This window comes from Stegodyphus dumicola, chromosome X1, assembly GCF_044657685.1.
Source record: "Stegodyphus dumicola isolate Sdum_Otavi_A_Nest chromosome X1, ASM4465768v1".
Taxonomy (NCBI): Eukaryota; Metazoa; Arthropoda; class Arachnida; order Araneae; family Eresidae; genus Stegodyphus; species Stegodyphus dumicola.
In genome coordinates, this window is record NC_140780.1 from 258,782,147 (window position 1) to 258,807,986 (window position 25,840).

Below are 25,840 nucleotides of genomic sequence, written 5' to 3' on the forward strand. Positions count from 1 at the left end.
TTTATGCAAATTCACTTTTGATTTCAAGGATCTAGAAGACATATTTCTGCATATTAAAATATGATGTTGGGAAAAGATTCACTAACACAGTTACATTTCTGAATATGTTCGTAAACATTCATACAGTTCTAATTTTATTAAGAACAAGAATAGTGATATTATTAATACAGGTAACAGGTAGTCCTCACGATGCATACTCCATCGCCGTTTGAAAGAAAATTCAACACAAAATAATGTCTAAGCTCAAATTTAATGGTTTACTAAAGCTAAAAAAAATATGAAAACCTAACCTAACTTTTATAATATGCAGTTCTTCAGTGAAGATTCGATTCAAGCATCTAATGCATCTGTTTTAATGTTCAATTAGAGATTCCTGCAAAAGTTTTATTTGCGCTCCATTGTGATTCAATTTTTCAAGAAAAATAGATTATCATGATATCTATCACGTGGCCTGAATATTCTAAACATTCAAAACTTGCATCTAAGCATTATGTCTTACTGGAAATGTAGATCCAATTTATCTTTCATATTTTGTCAATTTTGTCTTTGGGTCTCAAAGGTTTGCATTTGTTTTGAAAAGATAAACTGCGAGGAAGTTTGCAAACAAGGATCTAAAAGAAGTTTCTTCCCCTGTTAATCTAGAACTTTCAAACAAAGAATTCTTTCAGAATATTAATATTTCCCTTAAATATATTTCTAGAATCAAACATTTTATAAATGTTTCAACTATAACAGGGGTTCTCGACCAGGGATGAATTCCGCTAGGGAGAATTTCATAGTCTCAGAGGCAATGCGGTAATCATTTTATTGACCTTTCACGCATTTAGTTTTTATTTTATGAATATAACAAATTACTTTTATTCAAGTTTTGGTATTTATCGACAGCCCAATTCGATAAGATTTATAAAAACAGCAAACAAAACTGCTTCTTTCACGCTACCGCAAGCAAATGTCCATTAGCCTTGATGTTTTTTCTACGATATCTTCGTTAAAACCGTTTTTGATGGAAATTTTAATCTAATAAAAATAATCACATGAAATATAGCTCCTGATTATTTTTATTCATGCATCATATTATTTATACACAAAAAGAAAACAGACGAGTCTTAAATTTCTTCTCAAAAGATTCCTCGTTAATATATAAATTTGCATTTATCATCGAAAACATGTGTATATTCCTCTTATCTGTAGGAAATCAAATACCGCAAATTCAGGACATTCTTGAGTTAAGAAATCCGATCACACTGAAGTAATTGTTTAAGCTCGCGGTAAAATTTGAAAGCAGGAGGGATCCAGTATCGTAGGCCGAAATTTTACTATTCACTTGTAGAGGAAGGAAGGCCACAGTTTGACAGCAGTAAATGAATCTAGAAATCTCCGCAGATGCATCACATTTCAGAAGGTAGGAGCCGTGCTTGTGCGAGACGGTCAGTCAGTTGCATATTTAAGTAAGACATTTAATCGAATTCAGAGGAACTGTGCAGCTACAGAAAGGAAAAAAGTTAGCTGTTCTCTTTTAGCGGCCCAGAAATTGTAAGCGTATTTTGGGAAAGCACCTATGAAAATTTATTCAGATCATGAAACCGTTGGTCGTTTATATTCCAAGCAGAAATTATCAATAAAACTCATAATATTACACTACAAGAATTTAATAATTAAGCTTACCTCCGAGGAAACAATGTTTCCAAGGATGCTTTATCGAGACTTAAATTACCTAACAAAAGGAATGAAATCATACATACTATGTTAATATGAAATACACTAATGGAAAAAAAACCCTAGCACCAAGAAAAAATATTCTAGAATAATGAATTTCGGCAATGCATTTGTCTAGGAAACATATTTAATTGATTAAATTTTCAAGATCACAGGTTAATGCAAGCGCGAGTACAGCTATTTCAGATGTGACATGTTTACATTAATAACCGGTATAAATGCCAGATTTTTAATGCAAGCATGCAAACGTACAAGCTTGTGAGAAGGGGAACTTGCTTTCCATCCTTATTGCACTTACTTGTTCAATATAGGGGCGGTTAATGTTGGTTTTGAATGACGCTGGAGTTGTCGTCCAATGATGTCCCATATGTGCTCAATTGGAGAAAGATCTAGTGATCTAGCAAGCAAAGGCAAATTACCGACCCCTGTAGAGCACGCTGGGCTACAGCAGCCTTATGAGAGGGACGTTATGCTGTTAGAAAACACCTCCTTCAATGCTGCTCATGAATGGAAGCAGAACCAGTTGAATCACCCCCTGACGTTCAAATTTGCAGTCAGGGTGGGTGGGATAACAACCACGAGAATGCTTCTGCTGTCATACGAAATGCCTTCCCAGACCATAGCTCCAGGTGTAGGTCCACTGTGTCTAGGTCGCAGACAGGTTGATTGCAAGAGCTCAAATGGCTTCTTTCTAACTCACACACGGCTATCACTGGTACCAAGGCAGAACCGGCTTTCATCGGAAAACACAACAAATCTCCACTCCGTCCTCCAGTGATCTCTATCTTGACGCCACTGATTTTGCAAACGGCAGTGGTTTGGAATTAGTGGAATGCACGCTACAGATCGTCTGGCTCGGAACTGTCCTTCAAGTAACCGATTTTCAACATTTCTTTTTGTCACTACCATGTTCCCCTCGGGGGTTGACTCAGGCGAACACTTGAGAAGTACTGGTTAGGATCTGTACCTAGGCAGTCTCAACCACGGAGTATAATAACAGACTTCACAGAAGGCCTGAGGGTTCTCGGGACAGAGTAAGGGTCGGCAGGGACCGTACTGGTACTGCCTTGTCTGCCCTTGCTCTGTGGGGTAGCAACATTGTGGATTGATCAAGTGGCGGGGAGGCACTTAATTCCGATTGGCGCCTATTAGGACGGAAGCTGTTCTGTTTTATAAGCGTTGTCACTACCGTGCCAACTTCAGCTCAAATTTCTGCTGCAGACTCAGTACGATACGCCACAGCTATTACTTTGTCACCCGCCCGGAACTCAGTCTTCTTGAGCTAGTACCTTACCTTGAACACTACGACTACTTGTTACCATTGTTTGTATTCGTTGTTCGCGTTTTTCTTTTGTCTTTGGTGTCTGCCTTTGTCTAAATGTTTGTATTTGTTCTTTTTCTTCACTTTTATGTTTTTAATTATTACTAACACATGATTATTTTCATTTAGTTATTTTATGTTTCAATTATTTTCCTTTGCTGAATTGGGTGTGGCTTGTTATGACCATGAGACCGACTTGTTTGGTTACTGATACTTTGAACACTGCTGCCAATACTCATACATAATAGATACATTCCTGCCAAGTCTTTCCGCGATTTCTGCGGTATCGCGGAAAGAAAACCCACCTTCTCGTAGCACTAATTACACGACCTCATTCAAAATCATTGAGTTGTTGATAATGGCTTCTTCGTCTTTTTAAAGGCATTCTTGACTAACAATCATCTCACTACGGCTAATCTTAGCAATAAGTAACGCTGAGGAATTTAAAAGCGGGTATTTAAAGCAAACCTGATTTGCATGCTTATAGTGGAGCTACTAGCTTTACACTTATGAGACTAGCGATAAATTTAAATATACGTCATTTTCAGATGTATAAACACGTCTACCAAATTTCATTTATCTAGCATATCTCATTCTTTGTGTTGGGATTTTTTTTAGTCGGTGTAGTTTAGATTCTAAGAAAACAATTATTTCTAAGTTAAACAGAACCGGAATTTAAAGATACTTATACTAGTTTAAAATATCCTGATCATTTTGAGCAGAAGGTATAACGGCTATCAGAAATAGAGAAATTATTGACAATCTTTTATCTTACACTACAGTACCGTACGAAAAAACGAAAAAAACGCCTTAAGAAAAGTTGTCGCAGCAACTTATTACTTAGAATTTTGCTGTAATTGCATGGTGGGCTAATTTCCGCCATCTCGCTACATGGAAAACGTTCCAGCGAGTTCTCGAAGCTGATTATTTCCCATGGCTACAGGATTTTGTTGCGCAGTATGTCAGGTCTTGCCATGTTTGCCAATTAGTTAACGATGCTAATTATAGCCCGGAAAGCTATCAAAATAATATAAAAGCTACTTTCCTGAATAAATTAATGTAAACTGACTTATTAGGCCCATGTACTTATTAAGAATACGAAACATAGTGATGTTAACAAAAATAGATACTTGCTGGTTATCGCGGATCATTTTTCAAAGTGGTAGAAATAGGCCCCCTCAAAACAACCACCGCTGGAATTCTTTCAGATATTTTTTAAATAAATTTATTTTAAAATACGGAGCTCCATTAAATCTAATTACTGACAATAGCATGTAGTTCGTTAGTAAAAGTTTTAAGGATTTATGTGTGTGGTTGGCAAACGACATTTAAAGATGGTTTCGCATCGGCGACAGTCGAATATCGCAGAACGGGTAATTGGAAACATAGTTAAACTTATTCATATTAATGTAAAAATTACCATAAAACCTGGGCTAGCTGTGTCAATGAACGGCGGGTAGGGTTGTACTCGAAGAAAAATATGCGGTGGTAGGAGACCCGGTGTTTGATCTGAGGGTGCAGCTGCCGAGGGATTGGAGGTTTAGCCTCGTACCCTCAGTTCAGCATCGGCCTCGTCGTGGCCTCCGCTGAAAACCATGTCGACTTCGGCTGGCATGGGCTAACGATGCAGGACAACTATCTTTGTGGTCTCGCCGGGCGGAATTACCGGAATCGACCATTTATGGGAGTAAACTCGGGGTTCTTCCAGACAACTGGCTAGATTTGTGTCTATACAGCTTCGGCCTGCAGAGTAAATAATCAGACTTCACAAGACTAGAGCCCTAGCTCAGACTAAAGCAGGTTCAGGCTTGGCAGGGACCGTAATGGTACAGTCGTGTCTGTTCCTTTTGCCGTGGTCGAGTTATATGGCAGAGTACGATAGAAGGTGCTCGTGTGAGCCGTGCCCCGTTTGGCGGAGTCCGTGTGCCTCTAGCGAGCTGGGAGATCGCTTGACGTTGCCAATGGAACCTTATTATTGGACCCTCAATATTAAAGGTCCGTCTGGACCCTTAATATTGGGCTGTCCATATCCTTCTTGACGGTGCCACCAGGTGGACACCATACTTAGAAGTACTTAGAAGTACTTAGAAGTACTTAGAAGTAGTTAATAAACGATTGAGTGCTGATTTTATGACTTTGAACAGTTAAACGACCGGAGTGGTGACTCGTGTCGGTTCATTGACGAAGGCTTTTTGACTTAGTTTTCCTCTTTCCTCCCCTGGTAGGGTCGTGGAATGTGAGTTTCTGGTCGCCCCGTCATCTTGATTGCGGGGGCGAGCCGGCCCCGGCCCATCGGCGTGCGGCCCCCATGAGCGCCTCCAGAGACTGGACTTTATATATGTGTAAGGTGATCCCTGAGACCGCCAGGTAACGGAGTCCTTTCTCTCTGATGTTTATGTTTATGTGTCAATGAACTTTCCTCGGAGGTCAATTGGGGACTACACCCCGGCGTTCTGGCGAAGACCTGTACTTATAGGAACTCGGGTCTTAGGGTACATAATCAGTAGTCACAGTGACTACATCAATTCTTTATTGTTAGGTTCAGGATCGTCAGGCACTGTCCGTGTATAGTCCTGTCCGTGTATAGTCCTGTCTGCCTGTCCCCACAAACAAGTTTGTGGGGACGCTATACGGTTAGATATCGAAGTTCGTCCTCGGCGGTTTGATTCCTCTTGGTCAACATTTGGGGACAGTCTTTCACCTGGCTTCGTTCCTTTTGTAGGTAAACCGCTGGAGCCCAGCCATCATTGATTTCATGTTTTTCATGTTCATGTTTTTGTGTTTTCATACACTTAACACCTAGCTCTGAGCCCATCATCTGTAAATCCGTCCCACAAGTCTCATACCTGTAATTATGTAATTAGTTAAGCAATGTTAATAAGTCGCCCCTGTTTGGCCATGTAAACTCCTGCGCTCTTAATAAGCTCCCGGTGTGGAGTCTTGAGGCCACAGGGAGTTTTTGCCATTAGATAGTGGAAGGCGAGGGACACATGCCTGTTTATCTCTGGTAGCCACCAGGCGTCCCCGTCTTCCGTCACCTACCTACCTACCATTGATTTGTGTACTTAGAACATGACTCTGCAAAAAACTGACTATGTGCAATTTTGTGCCCTTAAGCTGACCGGGGGTTTATGCTTTCTTGGATCACCTCTGGAGAAGGAGGCGCAATTAGGAGGGCCTGAAAAAGTCCCAAGTCTGGGTGTCTTCCTCTCTAGTATACTGTGTCAATGAATTTCCATTTTCCTTGAGGACAGCTAAACATGATACTACCGGTAAGACGCCATCTAAATTATTACTTTGCAAAAAATTAATTATCCCTCTGGATAAACTATTTTTTGTTCAAAAGAGAGGTGCAGAATTTAAAATAGCAGACATCCAGAAGCTAGTCGATCATGCAAACCGAAATTTGGATAAGCTTAGTTAGAAGCAGGACAGGACAGGAATAAGAATACGAAACACCAGGACTTTAACATATGATGTTACAGATACTGTATCTTAATGTTACTTATCCAGTGAAGGATCATACAGAAGCTCCGTGCAAACATTCCACAGCATTTTCATGTAGTTATTATTTAAGAGAATTTGTATACTAATATAGAGACATTTTCTTAACAGTTATTCCTCACAAATATCTTGCCTTTGTTTCGAAAGGTATTTTACAGTACTGTTTATTTTGTGATGAAAGTTTTTACATATCCTATTTATTTTCTATATATCTTCGACACTCAAGTTCGAAACATATTTTATGAGCAAAAACGCGGCATTTTGATTTTAAATTGGGATATAAAGTATTGAAAATTAAACATTTTCTTTCATGCGTCTCTCAAGATAAAGCGGTGAAGTTTTGCCTTAAATTTGAAGGGTCATTCTTGAATGAGAAAATAAGAGAAAGGTTAGTCTATCTCTAATACAATAAATGGGGAGAATGTGGTTTCGAATGTTGATCAGATAAAGCGATATTATGAGCACGCTGATATGCCAATGTTGAAATATATCTTGCGGGAACGATTTACAGCAAAACATTAAGAGCCAGCTAAAAACTCTAGAAATTCCACCGACTTCAGAAATGATTTTCCCGGGAAGCAAAATAAACTGGCCCGAAATGGCGAAGGGGAAAAGAAAAGACCCAAGTACACCAGGCTAAAAGAAAGCAGTTTGACGAAGGAAGTGAAAAGAAGAGGCTGCAGGAAGAGAGGAAAGTTACAAGGATACAGCAGATCCATGTATCATCCGAGTGACATAAAACGACTAGAATGAAACCAACGTACTAAAAATTAGATGCCGAGAGATGTTCTCAGTGACGGAGAAATGCACGGTCAACCAACTTGGACTTCACGCGTGAAGTGTCCGATGAACGATGCCCTGGCGAAAGGAAGAAAAGTTTCAAAAAAGACATTTGATGGTTTCGACTGCACGTCAACAGCAAGTCACCCTATTGAAGGCCCAGAAAAATCAGCGGAGGTTTCCAGCAGCGAGTTCAGGCGTGAGGATGTGGCCCGCGACCGCAGGTTTCACTCAGGCGGGAAGAAAATCTACAAAGGTAGCAACTTTCGTACCTTCTGATCTTAAGTGCAACCTAAGTAATTGTTATACCGATATCTTTTCGTGTTCCTTTCCTTTTAGGAGTGAATTGTAAATGTTTCATAAAATATGTTTGATAAATTAATTTTGAAAACTTTAAATTTTTCAGTCAACTATGTGTTAAACGCAAACGAATTTCTTGCATGCCTGTAAAAGTTGAATTAATGATATCAGTATGAGATATTTAAATGCAAGCTAACATGTAAAGATAATTAGAGTAAAAGCTAGCCGTATGGATACTAGTAATCAAAAGTTAGCCCCTTGAGCCAAGACTAAAGTTTAGTAAACTAAGTGAGTAGTTTCTAATGTTTTTTATTGCAGTGCAAGTTTATAACATTTCACAAAAATAGTGCTTGCAGTATAATCAGTTAATGAGGAAGTTTTATTGATTGACTTAATTATTTTATTACTACAGGATTGAGATTTAATATTGTTTTTGTTTTGTTTTGTTTAGTAAACATCCTTTAATAAGGAGATTTCAGAAAATTAAAACATACACATAGGGCAAATATCATAGGACACTTCCGTTACTTTTCATGTCCTTTTATTACATTCTTTTTTTGGGAGGAAGCAGTGGTAAAGTCGCTGAGCACTGGTTGGTTCGGTCCGAGGTTTGAATCCCACGAACCGGCTGGCTGTATGAGCGCTTTCATGGCTTTCCCTAAATTTAACAGTGTATACGAGGAAGCTTTCCTTAGAAAAAGACCTCCACGAAGGCATTCCTCCCTTTATGCAAATAGCCCTCGAGTGCAAAGCCATAATCAAACAAACAATATTTTTCCATATAGACTCGATGCAGCAGAAGCAACTTTTGCATGTCTTTCTTTTTCTTTTAATGAGTGCAGTCAGCAAAATATAGAAATTCAGAGTAATTATAAATGTATCATTAAGTTTAAATTTATTTGCGTACTTAATTTTGCTATGTTAAATGGAAAAGGAAACTTAAAACTCTTGCATTCTGCTAGTTAGACTTCATTAAAAGGGAAATGGGGAACAAATGTGCATATCAAGAAAGTACGTAAAATAATCTTTCTCCGAATTTGCCGTCTTTAATTTTAGAGCTTTAAGTTTACCGAAAAAAGTGGAACTTTATGTAAAGTAAAATGTTCTCCAGAACTCGAAAAAAATATTACTTTTTCGCTTAAAATAAAGTTCCTTCAAAATATTTCGATTAGACATTTGAATCCTAGCGACTGATATCAGAAGTTTAATTTATATTAAAAAGAACATTGTCGGATGACGTCTCGTAAATTAAGAAAATCCGCCAAACATATTGATCTGAAGCTCGATATCTTATCGTGTTCCTTCCAGGCTTTTAGGAACGATTAATACTTTTTACGAGATGCTTTGGCATTCAGACAGGAGAAACAGCTTTGTTTTGCTATTAAATAATGTTCAGATATTTCAGCTATTGAGACCAGAGATTAATATCTATCGCTGAAAAAAGAATTATTAATCGATATAATGATCTGCGGTAACTTTTTTAAAAAGATATTAACGTGGAAGTTTTGCTTTAGAATAAAAAAACTATCACTTTTCTGGTCATAGTAATATAAAACTGAATTCCAACAAAATACGAAAATCATTCAAACTTCAAGCAGCTGGAAGTTTTCTAAATCGCCTTAGAAAGCAATTAAGAAAAACTTTAGATTTCATTTTCCATCCCTAACAAATTTCACCTAAAGTTTATGCTGATCTATTTTTTTGGTTTCATATTTTAGCATTTTTGTTTCTGAAACTCCTGGACTCCCAGCTTTTATTGACATGCGACAGACTTCAATAATTTTTCAAGACAATAAACACTTTTTAAATGGACGTATTACCTCTGTTGACTCAAACTTATGATACATATTTATGTTTATAAGCTCATTTACTAGATTTAACTTATATGTATTGCATGCTTTTAAACAATTTGTACTTAATATGCTAACAAAGATAGCCGAATGAAACATCCTTAAACAAGGTTCAAATTTCACGTAGAAGGACGATAGTTGCTCAATATCCAATGTTATTTTTCAATGTCATTCAAAAGCAACTAGTTATAATTAATATGTGTTTATTATTTATCTAGACATTTATTTAATATATATAATGTTAAATATTAAAGTATTTTGGGGATAAAAATTGTATAATTATAAATAAAATATTAATCATACCGTGTTATTTCAACACACTATGGTATAATAATATATTATTTTATTACTAGCTTTCTAAAATTATCACTATTAAAATTTAGTTACTATTAAATTTATTTATGTGTAAAGTAAATTTAATTATTATTAAAATTTATTTAGCCACAAAACTCCAAACACATACTTAATAATTTTATTATCTGAAAATTTGAAAAAGAATATTGGTCAATGTTATTTAAATAACAATTGTTTTATTAATACGTTCAGAATTAACTCAAATATTGAAATGGTTATTTGGTGCAATTTATTTTAATTTTATGCAATGTAATCTTTTGTTGCAGAACCAAGTGTTTGTTTACAAATGCAAAGTAAAATTAACTGCTTTTGTTTATTTTGGTTTCTTTTAGTTCTAAATTAAGTTTGATTAGTGATGTAATGAAAACATGCATATAACAGTTCTTTTAAATCTAAATCCACTTAATAATATAGTCCTATGAATTCTAGAACGGACCGGATCCACATATTTTGCATTGTAGCAGTATGCCATGTATTTGCCACCCTCCTTCAAATTCTTAATAATTATATTTACATTCTGTGCATTATATATAATATTCTTTATTACAGTCAACTCTCGATTTACGCGTGGCGAAAGCAAGTAGCGACTTAATCGGGCCCCCATCATGAAAGAAATTCAATATTTCGTTTAACGTGGACCGATTGAGAATGGCACAAAAGAAGCAATTGCAGATAATGCCATAACATTTAGGAGTTAATTTTATCTACAACAGTATCCCAAGTAGCACACGACGTTGCAAAGTGGTCCGAGAGGTTGCAAAGTGGTTGTGGTAACTTTTACGATGTCTTTACAACGTTGAAAAGACGCAAAATATTTGCCGTTGCATTTTGGCAATTTGTCAACATCGCTGAAACGTCATTGATATGACCGCTTTGAGACGTGGTCGTTTTAGGATTTTTTTTTTAGTCCATCAGCATTATTTTTAGAATGAAAAGAGACTAAATCTGCCCTTTCAAGAATCTGAAGTCCGCATAAGATTTACTTTGCAATGTTTGATTACTTTATTTCATCTAAATATATTAATCTAAGGTAGATTCATCTAATGGAATATAAATTTAATATAAATACTTTTGATTTATTAAATTTAATTAGTACTAAAAATACGTGCTAAATAATTGTTTAAAATTTTGTTAAAATAATTAATACTTAAAATATTTTTTATAAATATTATAACAAAATATTTAAAAATGAAATTAATCTATAAAGTAAGTTATGCATTTTATATACTAAAAAAATCATATTTCCGAAATCAATGCAAATCACGTGTTAGCAACTACTTCACTACTGAAATATGACTTTATTTCTTATTTTTTGAAGTAAGGACGAATTCACGGCTTTCCGATATATATGGCGGAAGGAGGAGCAGTATTTACTGGATGCGTTTTTTTTTTATATAACGAATATCTCGAGAATTGCGCGTTTTGGCTAGCTGCCAAATTCGAACAAGGAACTGCGCAATTAATTCAGATTCTAGCAGTTCTTTCAAGTCATTGGGTAAAGATGCCATCTGTAAGGCGTTTGAAAAGACGTACTTGATGTTTGAAATTGAATCAAGCAATGGCTGATATAAATAATATTGCTTATATTAAAAGTAAATGTAATGCACTGTCAATCAAAGAATGCATTGTGAATGTTCTCATTGTTCTGTATCTATTTCAACTGCTTTTAGCGAGTGAAATTATAGTTAGATCGCTGAATATGTGCTTATTTTGTGTGTGAATATATTTGTGTGTGAATATTGTGAATCTAGTGTTCATGAAATAGTGTCTTTGTGGTCTATAGTGATCTGTGGAATATAGTGTTCGTGAAATAGTGTCTCTGTGGTTTGTGAAATAATATCTCTGTAGAAATAGTGTCTGTCTCCGATCGCTGTGGTTCCAGCAGTGCAATATTTGAATAAACATATTAGCTTTGTGCTTCGGTTATGACGTTATAAGTGCTATATCGCATATCCTTCATATTAATAGATTATTGTGGTTATATTAAAAAGTTGGCTTTCAGAATTAATTCATATAAAACCAAAAACAACATACAACGGTTCTCTGGTTTTGCTTAAAATGCAATCAATACAGAAGCAACAATTAAAGCTGTTATGGTATGTTCATTATTTTCAAAGTACAAAGAAATTATTGGACTGGTACCAGTACTTAATATGACTACTGAAGATGAATTAGATATATGTATCTAAGCAATTAATTATTAAAATTAATAATAATGCACATTCTATAGTATATTGTCTTTAGCACAGTATGGAGAAGAGGTTAATGATTTTAAACAGTGTATGAAATGTAGTATGGAGAAGAGGTTAATGATTTTAAACAGTGTATGAAATGCATGATCGAAAAAATTAGCATTTCTATGAAATATTGTAATCTATAATTATGTGATATTTAATTGTGTAATATTAAAAAACACTAAATATTTTTTTATTGATTGCAAATTGTAGTTTTATTACTTTTCGTTTGGTATCTATTCTTCCAAACACTGTGTAATTCGCGTTTTGTTTTAAATATTGCCGTTCTGAATGTTTATTAAATTATCTCAATAAATGAATGTTGGAAATCAGGTTTTATTTATTATTAAACTTAAGTATATTCTATTGCCGCTATGTATGTTCATTAGATTATCTCAATAAATGAGTGTTGGAAATTAGGCTATATTTTTTATTAAAGTTAAGTAAATTCTATTTTCTTCGCTTACTTTTTATGTGCTTGTGATAACAAAGAAATTCATAATAAATAGAAACAAAAAGTTTCAGCGTGTGCTATTTAACGAAGAGCTTATTTTAACGTACTTAGCTTACTATCGTATACTATATTATTTCAATTATTTCTGTACAGTAACAAAAAGGAAAGTTATTGATTATAAAAAGGGCATGACATAATCATTGAAATCTACCACTGTTCTAAAATGCAGAAACTAAAAATAAGTAAATACGTTAACATATGATCCAAAGAAATGGTGTTAAGAATCATCGGCATTACTAGTGCAAATACTGCAATCCATAATTATTGCACTTTTAATTGCTTAGTATTTAAGAAAACCAAATATTTTTTTATTAATTGGAAATTTTATTTCTGTTACCTTCCTTCTGCTATTTATACTTTCAAACACTATTAGTCCATGTTTTTTCTTAAATAGTGCTGTCATGTATGTTGTTTGTAAGGTTATTATTTCATTTTAAATATGAATATGGGAAGTTATTAGATTTAGGTATATTTTTGTATGAATTATTGTTGATCTACTTTATACTGTATTTCATTTGCATATCTTGGAGATATAGAAGTTAATGGTTATATTGTTTACTGTGAAACGCGAATACATTTATTTATTTATACTTGAGTTCAGGTAAAATACTAATTATGTTACCTTAAGAACCGCTTCCTAATTTATCATGACAGGGGCAATTTTCAATGTCTCTGAAATTTAACAGAAATAAATGTAATAATGCTGTTATCAGAAACGCTCTTTTTTTAACCATATATATATATATATATATATATATATATATATATATATCTTTACTTTTATTTATGTGTGATTGAGTTTTATTTACTTAAAACCTACTATTAATGTTATATGTTTATAATAACCACTTTCATAATTACTCTCACTTAAGGGAAAAAATTATGAATTCTTAAATAATCGTAACTTAGAATTTAAGTTATTTAAAAAATATAGTTTAAAGTACTGAAAGTAATTAAGGCTATTATTAATTATACATATTTAGTCTAAAGAGAAATTTAAGAACTTTAAAGTACTGAAAATAATTAAGGCTATTATTAAATATGCATATTTAGTGTAAAGAGAAAAAAATGTGTTATGTTCTGGTTTTAAGAAAATTATAAAATATTTAAACTTTAGAAAAATACAAAAATTTTAAAAAAAGAAAAGTATATTAATTATTAAGCTTATTTTTCTGCATAAATCAATATGTAACACAAGGACATAATAACGACATTTTCACAACTGTTTCAAAAAGGTGGCATTTTGCGAACATTTAGGCATCTTTAAGACGTCGTGATACTATGCTTTCACAACCAAAATATCACCTGTGAAAGACGCAATAACGACATCTATGCGACAAAAACCTTATCTGCAAAAACGTAATAAAGACGTCTTTGCAACGGTTGCAAAGCAGTGGATGTTCGCGGACATCTGGGCGTCTTAAAGACGACATATTGCAACGTTTTTGCGACGACATCCGCGACTAGTTTGCAACGTCGTTACGATGTTGCTCTGCTACTTGGGATGTAATTTAATTGTATGTAATCCACAAAATAAATATTGTACAGTGTAAAAAATAATTGTTCTAAACGGCTTCTTTACGCGAGTTTGAACGCAGTAACGTTTCTCAAGGTTTCTTTTCTTGTAGATAATATTCTTTAAAGCCACTTAGTTACTTTAGTTCTAATTATGCTTATTCTTGCATTTTTACAGAGTGCTCCTTTTGTTCTGAAAACTATTTTCCAGCTTACACTGCTTAAAAATATAGGTTTTCAAACATATGTTTCTTTTAATTATAGTGTGGATTATTCCTCATTCCTGTGTTGTTAACTGCCATCTGATAAACCGTCATTTTACATTAAACGTGTCCTCTCAATTACTCCGGTAAATGTGCGGTTAATTCTGTACAAATTTAAATATATTTTGAGAGACAAAAGCTGTATTAAATCAAATAATGTCTTTTCATTTCTTCGTGTGTTTATATATAATTTACAAATTGCCTGACATACATAGTTACATGTGTAATGGAACAAAAAGAGACAGAGAAAGAAGAAGAACCACTTACTGTATATTTGTTTGTCATTCTTGTAGTTCCACATTCATGGAAGTTGTCTAATGGCAATTTAACTATGGCTTTTCCTTTCACGGTTTTCGGTACACATCCTGTAACATAAATTAAAATTACTTCAGCGCAGCACAACTACGATACAGCTTAGAAATAAAACAAAAATATTCAAACTTAATACTCTTTAAAGCTTTAAAAGGGTTTTAGATACTTTACTGAAGCATGTTTTGGTTACGTTGTGAGCTATAAAAATTTCAGAATTATTTACTATTAAAACTGATTTGCGTTATGGGTCATAAAACAAACTTAAGTACTTAAATATTGAAAAATATCATTTTATTCTTTAGAATTAAACTGATCCCACTTTGAAAGATACCTACTAAAGCAAGATAAAATAAACTTTAAAATTTGAAAGCAATTTTAACTTTATAACTTTTATCAGAATATTTAATTTAGTTGTTTTTTTAAATCATTCTCTATGTTATCAAACAATAAGCTTCCTTTATTTAATTTTTAAGCATAATGTTTTTTCACTGATACTGTGTTTTGGCAATTTACCAATGTTCTGAAGTGGCTATCGATATTATCTTTGAGATACATTAAAGTTTAATAAACAATGTTTAGAATTTGAAGTTTAATGTAAGGCAGATTATATTTATAAAACACATTTTCTTTCTTGATTCTGTGGGTTTCTTTATGCTTTAATATTTAGATTGATGTGACCTAAGGGTATTTTACAAAATGTACTAGTTCTCAGCTTCATTTTAAATATACAGAAATAAACATATTTATATTATTGTTTTCTAAAGTAACGAAATAAATACATCTAATGAATAAAGCCATTTTGTTAAAAGAATAAATTTTACTAAGAATTTATATATCTGTATTGCAATACATTTATATATCTTTATTGTAATGCATTTAAAGATTTGCATTACTTAAAATAATAAAAAAATGACTGATTTATTTTTATTACCATTTCTGTTAAGCGACGTTTCAAATAAGCGGGCTTCACTGTACTTTTATTTAGGTCATTGCATTTGGGGAAATATAACACCTGAACTTAGGATTTATAAATGCTAAGCGTTCTTGATATATTTACAGCAATGTATGCATCCGTTTTCAGTAGCTAATTTACAAAACATCTGTAGAATTACATATTATTTATCAAATGGTTTTGACATTTCTTTCTTTTGCTCATGTTTTTGATAAAGATCTATTGGGCTAAATATTGATACAAGGAAAGAAGTATAAATCATTTAGGACTTTTAACTTCAGAAAACAAGAGGTATTTTTAACTTCCCTTCAGAAAAATCTTATTAAAGATTATTTAAATAAAGCGTTGAAAACATCTAAAACAGTTGAGATAATTAAGGTTTAATGGAATTCAGTAAAAATGTTCTTAAATATCAAAGAGAGATGTGCAAGCAAAACTTTATACTGACTGCAGACTCGATAATTTTTCATTATTACTTTTTTTTAAATAAAGGCTTACTTATTTACAGATCTAGTTACCTCCTGAAATAATTATGGCAAGTTTGATAATTTCTATTTACAAAAGTTGTATTTATTAAATGATTTCGTACTTGCCTACCGTAATTAGCTTCTGCTTTTTTAGGCCTATGTCTAAAAATCATGTGGAATTCTACCTGCATTATGCATTATTAGCTACCTTCACTTCGTTCCCTAATAACCAAACACATATGTTACAAACTTTTATATGCATAGATAGAAAATGATGTGGGATAAAATGTAAATATGTGTACTGATATTTTTTCAAATATATGATTAATCAAATATGGAAATGAAATGATAATGGATCTAACTATATTATAGAAAGCAAATAATATCGTATCAGTTGAATATTTTATTAAAAAATTCAAAATATACTTTCATCTTTTAAATATAAGCACAGCTAGAAAGGATCTTTAATAATGACCTGTAACTTCCTTATAAAATTTTTTCAAACTCTTTTCATACACTTTTAGTAAAATCACTACAGGACTTTTCCAATATTTTCTACTAAGAAACTATTATCAAAGATTTCAAAACACTCTATCATTCAAATGCAAAATAGGTAATGAATCTTATTTCCTCGCAATTGAATAAAACGCCTTGAAGCGAAAACTTGTTTTTATGTATTGCCACGATTATGAAAAGAAAGAACTAGAGAACTTTTCCTCCACTGAGCCAACTGCTTTTGGAAAAGGCCTTAAGGTCCAAATAACCATGTATAGAATTTCCTGGTTTTTGTTAGGTAAATGAAATGAAAATATCCATATATGAATATTTTTTCATCATTTGTATGAAGAAAAACAATATTCTATATTTTATCATAATGTTGATTATCACCAAGTTCCAAGACATCGTAAAAATGAAAACAATGACAGTAAATTAATTATTAAAATCTTTCATTATGAAAGAACTTGGAAACGTCATTCACTTCAGTAGTACTTTATAAAAAATCATTTAATTGTCAGAAAATGCAGCATAATTTTCTGCTGCAATACACTGTACTGGCCCGAATATAAAGCCTATTTCTCCTTTAATGACTTCTAAAATTTGATTTCAAATATGTTAGTTTTACAAGAACAGTCTAACATTTAAAAATTATGTTAATATATTTTACAAATTATTCTATAGATTTTATGTTAAAGAAAATATATTTACTTAAATATATCTCAGGACTCACTGTGGACCAAGCGGATAAAGCCACTGAATACTGGTGGATAATAAATTCGGTTTAAAGAGGATCCTTGCGATTTGCCTTCATAATAAGCGTAAATAACCTGAGAAACTCTTTCACGGAGGTCCAGCCTCAGGCAGATAATTCTCTTGCTCTGTGCGTTATAAAATTAAACTAACCTACAATTATTTATTAGGGATTTGACACTTAGACCAATAACGTATCTTATCGCAGCACCTTAGCTGAATAAAGTTGTTACATATAAAACTTTCTTATAACAAATCCTTTCAAATGATCTTCAGAAACGGAGAGTCAAGTTGTATGCGAGGCCGGTTTATATTTGGGACAATGCGGTAGTTTTATTAAATAATATATCTGATACTTTGCTTAACAACACGATTCTTGGTAAGAGTTCTTTAAAATAGCTTAAAACACAAATTTTATTTTAAAACCAACGAGTTCAATATTTTCTGTAAACTTTGCTTACCTTTAAATCCTCTGAGGTTTTCAACAAACACACTTGACTGATTGTTTCCGACCATAATGATAACTTTCATCAGTTTTGCTGAACACGTTACATCGTACGTAACTGAAAAAATATATATTGTTAGATTTCAAAATAGTAAACAAAATATTAAGATGATGCAAAATAATGGGAAATCTATAATCATCAATATTTAAGCAGGTGAGAAATCGATATTAAATATACTTAAAACTGGTTAGCGGTATACCGGAACGTACGGTTTTGAAGATTCTCAGAGTACAGTGAACATTTACGGTTGAGATTTCATTTCTTTTCGCAACAGTATATCAATCAAAAAACTGCGCTTAGAAAACAGTATTTAACATCTGAGGAAGCATTTCAATATATTTGCTACTCCGTTCTCAGCTGATATCAAACTTATCTGCAAATCTGCAAAGGGAATACATAAGTTGAAAGCCGATGAGAAATGTAAACAATTTATTTAAGCGGACTCTTATAAACTATGCCCATCGTTTTCTAAAAATACTCCATTTATGATGTCTCTTCATGACAGTATAGATATTTACACGCAGGGTTTTTCCCGTACAAAGCAAACAAAAGTGTAAAATATAGACGTATTACATATAGACATATTAAAATTCAACAAATAAGGTAAAGCTTACATTAGAAAAGATGTGTTTATAATTTTTTTCTTTAAACTTTGTTTTGGATTAAAATGAAAAAATAATTTCATGAGAAACTATATTGTGTTCACTAACAAAGATAAAATTCTGAATGGGGCTTTATTAAAGGTTTATTAACGATTTGGTGTTATTTACCATTTATTGGCATCGCAGTGCTGGCATAAATAGTCTATGAAGAAGATATATGCCAAATATTACATTAATTTTCTCAACAACTGTACGGTAATTGTGCAGCAATGATTTGTTACATTAAAATCTTAGGACTCAGCTACATATGTACATCAGTGGGAGTGAGAAACTTTAATGAGCTATGAAAACTCATATAACATGAATGATTTTGAAGCTAAGAACATGGAACTTGCACAAGGTGTTTGCAAATGTAGTACATCTTATTAAATATAGAAAAATGTAATAAGGTGTACTATTTTTCATGCTCTGTTTAAGGAAAAATACTTTAAAATCAGAAAGTGTTTCATGTTAAGGAACGATTTTTGAGATAATTCTGCTCCATATGATCGAATAACATTAGATAAATACCTTATTCGTAAATATAACATGCACAGCATTCAAACTGCAACAACCTATAATTATAGCGAAACTTTAACACTGTTTTCATCATTCATAGAAACCCTTTTTCCAAGCTAAGAAAGTATTACGAATCATTTAGTTTAAAGAGTATTGAAATGCAGCATTTTATTATTGAATTTAGTAGCAAATAGACTCAACAAGATCCTTGGTAATATTTTTCTGTGAACTAGATAATTTTTTTCAGTATTGGTTTTCGGTAAATCTTTTCAGCGTTATAAAGGACCTGATTTATGCACATTTAAATTACATAATTATTTTTTCTCGTATTTATCCCAAAGATCCCGTCATATCCCGTATTTCTCTTTATTTCTTATTATGAAAGAAAATGATTCAAATTAGGAAAAGCTCCCCAGAGCTGATAATCCCCTTGACTTTTGTTTAGGTTCCTTCATACTTTTACTCTCGATTTAAACTCAACAATTATTTACACTCAGGGTTTTTCCCGTACAAAGCAAACAAAAGTGTAAAATATAGACGAGAAATTCTGGCTTGACCACTTGTCTATTCTCGTAACGTGAAAGAATTAGACTCAGGGTTTCAAAAATAAAATTTATGCGTCTTAAAGTGTTATAAATATTACTGCAAACGCAAAAGAATAGTATACTTTATCACACTGAATGTTAAAACTGGGAACTGTATTCAGATCATGTTACAATTAAATAACAGCTCTTAAGAACTGTAGGAAAAGTGACAGCCAAAAATGGGATAATTGGAATATATAAGAAAAAACACTTTCCAAGCAAATTTGTTCTATATTTGAAAGCACCGTTTCATAATGAATATCAACGTTTGTAAGTACATATTTTCTATGCGGCAGGAAAGTTTCTTGCTGCACTTAAAATATGCGGTCAGCCCAAAAGTCCTCTCGAGTGGCTTGGTAGTAGCAGAAGAGAAGTTGCCACGATAAAATTTGTAGACTTGTTCTCATGTTATTGTCAAAGTAGTGAGGTAAATCACAGAAACAAAACAGAAAGGAAATACATGCATATGTTTACCACAGAAAATAACATACGTTTCGTAAAGAACGCAAGTAATGGTATAAATTACTTGAAAATAATAATAACTTTCTTCTTAAAAATAATATTTTAATAAAATTACATAACACGGTTAAAATTAGATAGTAGTACGAAGGGCATTAAATGTTTTAATACTTCCAGCATCAGAATCAATATAAAATATTTAAATATCAACTACATTACAGTTACTTTTCCTGCTCATGTTTTTTTTTTTTCATCCACATTCGGTTTCTTTAACTACAGGAAGTCCTATTTCCTACTTCTTATTTTTAAAACTTATTTGCCATCTTTATCAGTTAGAGTGCATTAGGAGGATTTTATGAAATTTCGCTTATTGCATTTGTACACATATTTTTGTATTATATTTCCAATTTTTCTTTTCTATTTATTTCTTATGATTGGCGAATTTTTCAGCCCTTTCATGAAAAGAAAAATACATGACATTTCAGTCAAATGCGCAGTCTTACTTGATTAGTGAGTTTTGTAATCAATAAACAAGCACAAGCATTCAAGTTTTAATAAATTCTTTATTACATTATGCTACAGTGTGTCATACGCATATTAAACATTAGAGACATTTTCATTAAAGGACTGAGTAACTAATTAATGAATGCTGTTTAATCAAGGTGAAAAAATAATTAGAGTTCTGTGGAACTAAATTAGGCAACTTACAGAAAGGACATAGTTAAATTAACTCAGCTAACTTAATTAATATTAGCAGCACTGGATCTGAGAAAATAAGCTTATATACAAAAAGTCTAGACTTATATTCTCCCTCTCAAGTAGAGATGATAATAAAAAACTAGCGTCGAGAAAGAATAAAATGGTAAAATTTAAAGTCCTTTACCAATTGAGCTTCCTGAAGTGCGGGTGACATATTGGTCTTTGAATTGAAAGAGGCTAATAGAAGCCACTTTTAAAAGAAATGAACACAAAATCGTTTAATCAATGAGTGGCTGCAAACAAGACAACTATAAAAAATAAGCTTATAGTTCGCGTTGAAACTATCCGATAAATTGCAGATATTTCTGAGGCAGAAAATAGGATAGGATGGAACTTAAACAATTCTACTTGAAAACGTGTAATGAAATAGACAGGCGTAAATAATTTCTTCTTTTTTTATAATAACACTATCTTTAATTAGATAAGTCTTTTTTTATTTTTTATGAAACACTATGAAACGTTGTGAAAGAGAGTACGGCATTATGCATCTTAATTTCGCGTCAATAAATTGCGATTACTCATCTCACAGGCCTACCTAGATTTAGCAAATCTTAATGCAATTTGAAAAGCAAGTACGTTTTTTTTTTAATGTAATTAGAAGCAACGATGTGAAGAGACACAAAAACAGTCCTAATAAAATGTTAGCTATACAAACATGTTTAAATAAACTGATACCAGTATGAGGCTATGTAAATAGCTTTACAAAAAGCAATACAATATATTTATCTCTATATTAAGATTATTAACTATTAAAAATAAATTTAAATTAAACATTTATAATACAATTAATGATTGTAAATTCATCGCAACCAATATATTCTGTATTTACTATTATTTAATAAAATGCGTTCCACAGTACGCACGAAAATGCCTAAACTAAAACATAAAATTCGCTTCAGTACCACATGAAAATATTTGAAATCCTAACAGATTAGTTTCAATGATCTTTTAGCATATAATATTATATTTTATGTGTTCAGAACATCAAAGTAAATGTAAACTATAAGTCTCCACAAAGATAAATATAACTTTCACTCCTCTCACCGTCTCTGTTTACTGGGACAAGCGAGGACCAATCAACTATTTTATTTTACTTATGGAGTGCCACGTATTTTATCAGAGAATTAACTATGTCAAGATCTAAGGAAAAACTAGCACCTAACTGACAATAGTCAAGTGTTAGAAAATTTTGTAAAATTTCATGCAGCTCTTAACATATCAGCAGCTTTTAAGGTTTACCCTGTTTGACAACCGAGCAGAAAACCTGAAGTCATCAAGTCACGCAATAAGATTAAAGTTTCGAGTTCCATCTTTAAATAAAAAGCATCAAAAGCCCGATTTAGTACCTGTAAAACAGCCGGAAGAATCCTTACAGTACTAGGCAGCCGCATTATAGTCACTGCCTTTGACTAGACGATGTCCTGCCCAAATGCAAAGAGACAGGGAACAGGAGCGCCTGGACATGCTATTAAATTATAAAATACTGATTCCAAAAGGTCACATAATGAATGTAAGCATTACAAGTTTCATCCTAAAGGTAGTAAGTATCCAAAGTCATGTGCCTGCTTCGATAGCTTAAGCTTTAGCCTGACAGCGATCAGCAGGCTTGTTTGGGTACTGAAATTTAACATATAGTCAATGTCTTAAATTTATTAACAAATAGATAAAAAGTAAGAACATGAAAATACAAATTTTGGTTATTCTTGTGTATAAAAATAACCTCCAATTATTTTTCATGAAAGAAATTTTTATAGATATGAAAAGTTAAGTAAATTGCTTTTAAATCATTAACGCGCATTGTGTCTGTGCTCCAGGCTTCTACTAGAAGTTAACATTTTTATGCAACAGTTACTTTATGTGCATATATTTATATATTAGTTTTAAAAAATTTCGATTAACTATCATCCTACATAAATTTCGTTTTTTTCTTTTCTACTTTCGTCTATTTCAAAATCTAATAACATTATCATCTTGAATAATGTTGCTTTTAGTATTTATTTGGGAAGAGTTAGAAGTATGTCTTTGTCTACTGGTATTTAGAGTTAATTTTAAAAGAGAAAATACAAGAAACATTTAGAACTTCATATTAAAAAGCTATCTTACCAGTTTTATTTCAAATAAAAAAGTATTTAAAAGCAGTTAATGAGTGCTCTGTTATATTTAACATCCATCTATAGTATATATCATTTTAAAAGCATTATTTTCAGAGATTTTTACTTTGATTTAAAGATAGTAAAACGAAAAAGATGCCATCAAAAGTGAGGAAAGTATTTCTGCTTACTCTCAGAAAATATTTGATTTCGACACCAAGTATTTCACAGTCTAATATTGACTAAATGCAGTGTATTTTAGTTATATATTTTTTTGTCAAATTAATATAAAAATACTCTTCCACCTTAATGGATTTGTGTTTCTCATAGTTTAAAGATGGAAACATATTCTCTCACAAATAAGTTTTTCTTGAAGTAATTTGAAACAAGTTGAAACTTTATAACACTGAGAGAATTCTGGATGCTTCTTAAACTGTAAACAAACATAATGTTCTAAATCCAGCTGCCTTTAGGCTGTTCTGGAAAGTGCTATTCTTGGACAGCTGTCTAATTTATTGTAAAGAGTTTGTGGTAAATACAGTGACAAACTTTGAATCCTTTATCTCATAAAACTCTCTTTACTTAATTCTCTACATGAGATGTTTTTCTTCACTGTTTTTCATATATTCTGTTAACAGATACTTTTTTTACAAGCTTCATGAGTTATTATTACTAGTTTAATATTTATTTACTTAACAGAATGTTATAGATATTTCAACACATGTTTTTTCAAGATTCAAATTGATTTAGTCTCAGACAAAGCATAAATGAATGTCAACATTTAAAAACTGGAAAAATAAAAAAATATTACATAATGGTTTAATGTAAAATATTGTTGTTGTTTATGATCACTTGTCTGACGTTGCCAGCTCAAGCCCACCTAACTCCTCGTGGCTAGGAGCGCTAGAATACGCCTGTCGTTGGCAACAGCCTTGAGCACCTTTCAGGTGACAATGCGATTTACCTCAGTTCCGCACTCAATTTCGATGGGGAGTATCCCTGAGGGACGGGTCCGAGGGTAAGACACAAACTTAGTATTTAAAGTGATATAAACAGAGCGTTTCACTTCTCTCTGCCTGAACTGTCAAATATTGAGACATTTTTACAAATACGCTGATTGTGGACTACAAAGCCCCGTTTCTGATAAACAGAACTCAAGCTCCCTTGCTCAAAATGCGACATCGTTGTGAATGGTTGAAAAGGTGCTTTAACCCCGTTTGCATTGCAACATGAACTACCCTGTACTAAATGCTATCACATTATTTTATAGAGAACATGCTAACGAACTCTCTGACATTACTGCAAATGTTTGGGACAGAAGGGTATACTAAAATAAAATAAGAATTTAAGCATACATTTGTTCAGTTTATGGAATGATTAGAAATCTGTTGCTGTTATTAGAGTGATCAGAAGGTAATACAGAAACTGGGTTTGTCGAGACTGCAGCGTACAGCAATATAGTATAAAGATTTTTCAACGGAGATGTTTATAAATTATTATGATCCTGATAATTAATATAATCCTGAGTTCATATCAAAATCCTGCTCTCGCTTTCCGATGTGTAATGCATTAACTTTCATAAATTTTAGTCATAGGTTAAACGATGTGATATACTAAGATCATATTTTTCATAGCATGATTTATGAATTTCGTCTGCATGCAAAACCTGCAACAGTTAGTCCGAATAGTTTTCAAGTACAGCCAGATGCTGTCATGAATGTCAAGGGTGGTTTAAAAAGTTTTAAATTAGAAATTTAAATCTTAAAAACAACCTCCACTTGATGACTGAGAAAGATGGAGGTGGATGAAATGAAGATACTAACACACACAAGTGAACAAGTAAAGAAATAGTTAATAGGCTTCACTCTGAACAATAAATAGCAACAAATCATTGAAATGAATAAGAACGTTTTCTCATTATGATATTTGGGTTCCACTCAAATAGTTGAAGCCGTTAACAGCTGGTATTTATTTGCACTTCACTACTTAAAAGACTTGAAATTGAACCTTTCCTAAGGCGCATTTTGACTGGAAATGAGAAAAATATTCCTTTTGATCATATTACGCAAAGTGGATGAGCTCAAAAAGAAGACACGACTAACAGACAAACCGGTACTCCTTCCAACAAAGGTTTTATTCTGCATGTAATTAAATATTAAAATGCGTGATTCATTTCAAACTGTAAGAAAAATAAGTTGTTAATGCATAGATGTAATTATCATCCCTTATATAATTTGATATAAAGCTTAACTAATAAACAATCTGCATTACGCCTAGGAAAAGAAAGGTATTGAAACATTGACTTAAAGATCGGCAGAGGTCATAATAGTAATGAATACTACATTAGCTAATGAAGGTAAACAACAATAGTTGTTTTCTGTCTTAATTTATGTTTCATTTCTTGATCAACCCGATACTTACATATAGCGAGGTTTGAAGTATTTGCTGTTATTTGAATATATCTGGGATGCATTGTTTAGTCGAGGTTTCATAGAGATTTTATATAAATTATTACCGGTATAAGAATATGTGTATATTCGAGCTTTTTTTAGGTGCAGCAAAATGTTATTAATAATTAAAAGAACTGCGAAACGTTACGGCAGCATATAATGACTGCTTCTGTTTTAGACAGCATAACATTTTAATGCAAAAGCTTCTAATATTATATTTCTATACTATCACAAAGTTATATAAATCAGTACCTTAGCAATGTGTGTTACTTTTCTTTGCCTAGCATAGTTTTAATTTGTTAGCATGCTGCCCCTATGCTTTATTAAGGCATAATCGAGATAGTGCTAAAAGGATTCGAATAGTTCAAGATTGAAAAATATCTTATTTAAAGTGAGTGCATACACCAAATGCTATTAATTGACATTAGGTTTATATCTGCAATGAATTCAAGGTCTGATACCATTTCCGCTTTGAATAATTTAGTTTTCGAAACTAGTTTTA

At 32.4% G+C, this 25,840-nt stretch overlaps 1 protein-coding gene across 1 annotated transcript in view; it reads right to left on the reverse strand.

Moving 5' to 3' along the window:
- LOC118187953 (uncharacterized) overlaps positions 1 to 25,840 on the reverse strand; it is a 562,718-nt gene that overhangs the window by 81,189 nt on the left and 455,689 nt on the right. The window contains exons 2-3 of the mRNA XM_085807592.1: positions 17,792 to 17,893; positions 14,619 to 14,716 (exon numbers count right to left, since the gene is read on the reverse strand). Of these exons, the coding sequence (XP_085663718.1) occupies positions 14,619 to 14,716; positions 17,792 to 17,893 (200 nt within the window). The remainder of the gene's footprint in view (positions 1 to 14,618; positions 14,717 to 17,791; positions 17,894 to 25,840) is intronic.